Here is a 5,926-nt window from a genome sequence, read left to right as displayed (position 1 = left end):
TCCTGCTGCTTGTAGGAATTACCTGTTAGACCCTTTGGTTTCAGTTTAACTTTTAACCAGGACTGCTCTTTTGGAACTGAGAAATCTTTCTTTTTGACATTTAAGTAAAAATCTTTAGGTCTGTGTTTTCTTTTTGATGAAGGATCTATATGGGATGTAGGTAGGGTGCTTTCTGGCATACCTTTCAGCTGTGGTAGATGAGTGATGTAGTAAGAGTGTTACTGCTGTCTGACAGGAACTTGTAGAACATAACACAAACAGACCTCAGTTGTTTTAAAAGTAAAATAGCCATTCATACTTATTTCCTGTTGTGTAGCTCATTCAGTTTTCCCAAAATGTTTTAAGTATGTAGTGAAGTTTTTTACTGTAACCTCTGCTTAGGGGAATTATGTAATTTTTAGGGCATTTCAGTTGATGTTGTGTTAAAATACACGTTGTAGTAGGAGTGACGTGATGTTAGCAATTCAACGTCAATTAGAACATGATCTTCTGCAAACTCTGTGCCATGACTTGAGCCAGTATATCAAAATTAACACGAACAAATTACACTTTTTGCCTCAGAATTGGGTAAGGGATAATTGTATTGTTTCAATATTTATTTTTGTGTGTAGGCATCTGGTCTCCTGTATTTTGTAAGATCTGAGTTTTCCATACAAGTTGAAATATATCCCTGTGGTTTTTTGAGTTCCATGTTGTAAAATTAACTGCTAAATGAAGCTTTCCTTATTTGTTCTTGGTATTGATAAGGGTACTCAAGTTGCTTTTGTTGATGGTTCTTGATTTCTCCTGTACAACTGAATATTTTTGTTTGGTGGATTTTTAAATTTTTTTTTAAAATTTTGATGGCAGCTGAATATGTCAAACCAAATAAAAATTGAAGGTACTAGTAGGTATAAAATGTCTTTCAAAAAAACCAGCATTTTCCTTAGCCCACAGTATGGATTAATAATGAGATTGACCAGCTAATGAACCAGATGCAGCAAATTGAGACACAGCAGAGAAAGTTCAAAGCCTCTCGAGACAGTATTTTGTCAGAGATGAAAATGCTGAAGGAGAAAAGGCAGCAGTCTGAAAAGACATTTATGCCTAAGGTATAGTATGGGGATATTGAAAGCTGTTACTGGTTTTATATTATTTCATTAACATAACTGTTAAATTCGCATTCCTTTCTAGTTAACATCACAGTATAAAATATGATGAGGTGAAGAGATGACTATAGAGATGTGTCGCAAAAATGTGTTTATGTAAACAGAAAGGTGAAATTCATATAAATCTACAGATTGCTTTGAGGAATGATTCTGTCTAATATCTGTTCCATAGCAACGCAGTTTGCAGAGCTTGGAGGCAAGTTTACATGCTATGGAGTCAACCAGAGAATCATTAAAAGCAGAACTGGGGACTGATTTGTTGTCTCAGCTCAGTCTTGACGATCAGAAACGTGTGGATGCTCTTAATGATGAAATTCGACAACTACAGCAAGTAAGGAAGTGAAAATGTCTTGCCATTAAATGTGGTACCTTTCTTCCTAGTAAACTTACTTTTGTCCTTTTGTATGAGAAGCCACTTGTGAATATAGTGTAATTAAAGTAGTTTTTCATCAGTAGTAGGTAGGCATATTTGCAGTTTTCTCACCTGCAAAGTATTTCTACCTGTGTTTTTCTCAAATGCTGGGTGAATTTTACTAGCTGTATTGTGTGAGGTTTATGGCTCCTTGTATTGGAATCATCACAGTTTCCTTGCTCTTGCTCTTGAACTTTACAACAATAAATACAAATAGGTATCATCTGAAAGGAATGATGCACAGTGTGGGAAGATAAAACAAAGCCTATAGGTGCATGGTGAATGAGACAAAAACTAAGGTTTTGTCTGACACCCATGTTGTTGAAAAAATACTACTAGAGTACACTCTCTTAAAGCTCTTCTGGGTTTAAGATGCTAATACAGTTTGGCTTTTACACTAGACAGGCACAAAAATACTTACAGGTTCTTTCTACCTGTTAAAATTAGAGCAACAGTCCAAAGAATTGTGCAATATTTTAATACACAGAATTGTGTAAAGGGTGGGGTTTTGTTTGTCTTATTTCTTTAACAAGGAAAAAATAGTTGTTTAGGAGTCAGTTAAGACGATTAATATGATTTTTTTTCTTTTTCAGGAAAACAGACAGCTTTTGAATGAGAGGATTAAACTAGAAGGCATTATTACAAGAGTTGAAACATACCTCAATGAGAATCTGAGAAAACGCTTAGACCAAGTGGAACAGGTAAGGATTTTATCTTTAATGTACTTTTGCAATCTGTTTTTTGTTTATTTGGTTTGTTTCCAGGGCTTTCATGTGTTAATCATTTGAGCAATACTCATTCATTACCCTGTATTATCTCTGATGGGTTTTGCTCCCATATACACAAGGTGAGTTAATTCATCATAGTATTTTAGGCATGTGAATTTTTGACAGAAATCTTACTCTGAATACACAGCCTGTCTGTAAGTAGGACCATGATACTGACAGATTTGTTTGAAAATCTAGCTATTCTCTAAAACATTTAGTAGTTACATGTAGAGTAGCAGAAGATAACTTGTTTGGTTGGCTTATACTGTTGTTTCCCTTCGTGCTGAAACTTGGTGGTATTTACTTTGTCCCGTAGGAACTGAATGAGCTTCGAGAAACAGAAGGTGGCACAGTTCTTACTGCCACAACATCGGAACTTGAGGCTATCAACAAACGAGTGAAGGACACACTGGCACGGTCAGATGGTTGGTACCTTTATATACATATATATATATATATATATATACACTTCTCCAGTGGTGTTTTGAAAGTTCACACATACCGTATTTTGGTTTAGAAATAGAAGATGTGAGAAGTAATCATTAATTTCCAATATGCTGTAGTAGCTACGTAGTGTGTAACAGATTTTTGGAACTTGCTCCAAAAAGTAAGTGAAACAAGATGTTGTGCATAGAAGATTGTCCACAAGTGCACCCTGTAATACCAGTGAGTATGTCAGTGATAACAGATTTCTGGCTTCAGGTCATAATCCTTCTAAAGCAACTTTCATACAAACATGATCTTGTATAGTTGTTCTTGAATTTTGTCCAACCTCTCTAAGTTGCTGTCAAATAGGAAGTAGCATCTGTATGGCTCAAACTTTTTTTGCTTCACTTTCTAGATGTTAACAATATGACCTTAGTATGTTAGGTTTTTTTAAGCCATGTACTCATGGGGAACAAAAGAGAAGGATTTTCAGCTTTTTGTTGTAAAATTAGCTTTGTACTCCTTACTAGATCTTTTTCTTTAGATAATATTTTTGTTTCATAAATGCTTGACTGGATAATTGCTGATTTTATGCAGGCATGTAAGACTTACCACTTTGGGTTTTGTGCTCTCACCCAATATTTCAGATCTGGATAATTCTATTGACAAAACAGAAGCAGGAATTAAAGAGCTTCAGAAGAGCATGGAACGATGGAAGAACATGGAGAAGGAGCATATGGATGCTATTAACCACGATACAAAAGAACTTGAAAAAATGACTAACAGGCAAGGCATGCTCCTCAAGAAGAAAGAGGAATGCATGAAGAAAATCCGAGAGCTGGGTTCACTTCCACAGGAGGCTTTTGAAAAGTATCAGACTTTAAGTTTAAAGCAGGTAATAAGTGTGCTTAGTTTCATGTGTCATGACCTGAAAGATTAGTGTCACCTACATCTTGAGTGTCCAATGTGACTAGAATTGCAAGTCACTTTAAGCCGTTAATATTTTCCATTTGCAGTTATTCCGCAAACTGGAGCAGTGCAATACGGAACTGAAGAAATACAGTCATGTTAATAAAAAAGCTTTAGATCAGTTTGTGAATTTCTCAGAGCAGAAGGAAAAGTTGATAAAAAGACAAGAGGAACTGGACAGAGGCTACAAATCCATCATGGAGCTGATGAATGTCCTTGAGCTCAGGAAATATGAGGCTATTCAGCTGACCTTCAAACAGGTAACAAAATGGCTACAATTGCAAAGACACTGGTGCTGAAATCAAATTGTGCTATTATGTGGCAGCTGTATGGCAAGAAGCAGAGATGAAGTATGTCTGTGATAATAGAATGCAGCATCATGTGACTTGATGTTTGTGGGGTTTTTAGATACTGTATAAAGGCTAGCATTTTAAATAGGTGCTTATCTTTGTACTCCAACCCTCGCTTTGCTTTAAACTTCTTAAATACTTCCTCCCTGATCAATCTCATTGTACTACCTACCACCTTTTCTGAGGAATGTCTGGTAAAAAAAACCACACCAAATTCATTTTCCAGATTTGGCGAAAGTAATTCCTAATGTTAACAGAGGATCTTAGCTATGCAGTGTGTGAAGTTTTCTCTTGAAAGGTCATTTGCTTAACTGAGATCTTGTCTGAAGTTTACTGTAATAAGTAATACTTATATTTTCTGCTGTTTTATGTTTTAATTCTACCATTTTCTTTAAAAAAATTCTGAAAATTCTCATGCTACAAGAACAGTTAGTTTAGGTGTTTTTAAACCAAGCTCTGTATAGTATGTTTCTCACTTCTGCTTAAGAAGAGTGTGGATCTCTGCTTTGAAGCAGCTGTTTTGTGTGATAATGTAGAAACAGCTGTTTGCGTTTGATTTCACTATGTTAAAATGAACTGGTGTATTGACTGTTTCTTTTTCAGGTGTCAAAAAATTTCAGTGAAGTATTCCAGAAGTTAGTCCCTGGTGGCAAGGCCACATTAGTGATGAAGAAAGGAGATGTGGAGGGCAGTCAGTCCCAGGATGAAGGTGAAGGCAGCACTGAGAGTGAAAGGGGATCTGGATCTCAGAGCAGTGTTCCATCTGTAGACCAGTTCACTGGAGTTGGCATAAGGGTAAAGAAAAATATTTGTGTTTCAGTGTTCTGAATATTCATTTAAATTGCCTTTTAACTATATATTTAAAAGGCAATGTTTATTGGTCTTGTTTATTTACTGTAATAGCAAGTGATGTTGTGGTTTAATATTTTGAAGTCATCTTGCTTTTGCATTGTTTTCTTAGGTATCGTTTACAGGGAAGCAGGGTGAAATGAGAGAAATGCAGCAACTTTCAGGGGGACAGAAATCCTTAGTGGCCCTAGCCCTGATATTTGCTATCCAGAAATGTGATCCAGCTCCATTTTACTTGTTTGATGAAATCGACCAAGCCTTGGATGCTCAGCACAGAAAAGCTGTTTCAGGTAACTGTCTACCTTTATTCATCTTCGTTATGGTTGAAGGTGATAGTCTGTCCTCTCATACCTGATGCTTAAAAGCCTTTGATCATAAAGGCACAGTTTTGGATGTCCCAACATGTGTGTTAGAATTTAACTTTGTGCCTTCTGAAGCTTTCATGAACTTGGTTTTAGGTAGAAGCTCTGTATTGTCTGCTGTGTCTAAAGGGTCTCCTTGCTACACTTCAGTGTGGTGGAAATAATCATGTTTTGAAGTGTAGTTTGATTTTTAAAAGGAACTGTTAGCTCATAGCATTGTTGAAAAAGTGTTTACTCTGGATTTTCTGTAAGTTTAATACTCTGCTGATTTTGCTGAGTGGATGGATTTGTCAGAGTTGATACTGGAATTAATGATAATACTTAAAACCCTGGTTTGAGTCCTTTCTTGATTTCTGGGGTTTTTCAATTTTGTTAACCAATACCTCATTTTGAATAAGGAATAGCAAACTTTTCCCGTTTCATATTAAGACCTGTCCCACTTCATTGAAAAGATTACATTAATAAAGAAGTTTTTTGTTCTTTTTTAGATATGATTATGGAACTTGCTGAACATGCCCAGTTTATTACAACAACTTTTAGGCCTGAACTGCTTGAGTCAGCTGACAAGTTCTATGGTGTAAAATTCAGAAACAAGGTAAACAATATGTTCTAGTTATAATCATAGAATGGTTTGGGTTGGAAG

At 35.9% G+C, this 5,926-nt stretch overlaps 1 protein-coding gene across 1 annotated transcript in view; it reads left to right on the top strand.

Annotated features, from left to right (window-relative positions):
* SMC3 (structural maintenance of chromosomes 3) overlaps positions 1 to 5,896 on the top strand; it is a gene marked incomplete at its 5' end in the record, with an annotated part of 15,611 nt that extends 9,715 nt beyond the window's left edge. Inside the window, 9 exons of the mRNA XM_010164075.1 lie at positions 937 to 1,091; positions 1,321 to 1,479; positions 2,154 to 2,261; positions 2,644 to 2,752; positions 3,401 to 3,648; positions 3,770 to 3,982; positions 4,676 to 4,867; positions 5,034 to 5,211; positions 5,772 to 5,896. Of these exons, the coding sequence (XP_010162377.1) occupies positions 937 to 1,091; positions 1,321 to 1,479; positions 2,154 to 2,261; positions 2,644 to 2,752; positions 3,401 to 3,648; positions 3,770 to 3,982; positions 4,676 to 4,867; positions 5,034 to 5,211; positions 5,772 to 5,896 (1,487 nt within the window). The remainder of the gene's footprint in view (positions 1 to 936; positions 1,092 to 1,320; positions 1,480 to 2,153; positions 2,262 to 2,643; positions 2,753 to 3,400; positions 3,649 to 3,769; positions 3,983 to 4,675; positions 4,868 to 5,033; positions 5,212 to 5,771) is intronic.
* Between the last annotated feature and the right edge of the window lie 30 nt (positions 5,897 to 5,926).

This window comes from Antrostomus carolinensis, unplaced genomic scaffold (assembly GCF_000700745.2).
Source record: "Antrostomus carolinensis isolate BGI_N321 unplaced genomic scaffold, ASM70074v2 scaffold19523, whole genome shotgun sequence".
Classification (NCBI taxonomy): domain Eukaryota; kingdom Metazoa; phylum Chordata; class Aves; order Caprimulgiformes; family Caprimulgidae; genus Antrostomus; species Antrostomus carolinensis.
This window is presented reverse-complemented; position numbering and strand designations above follow the sequence as displayed.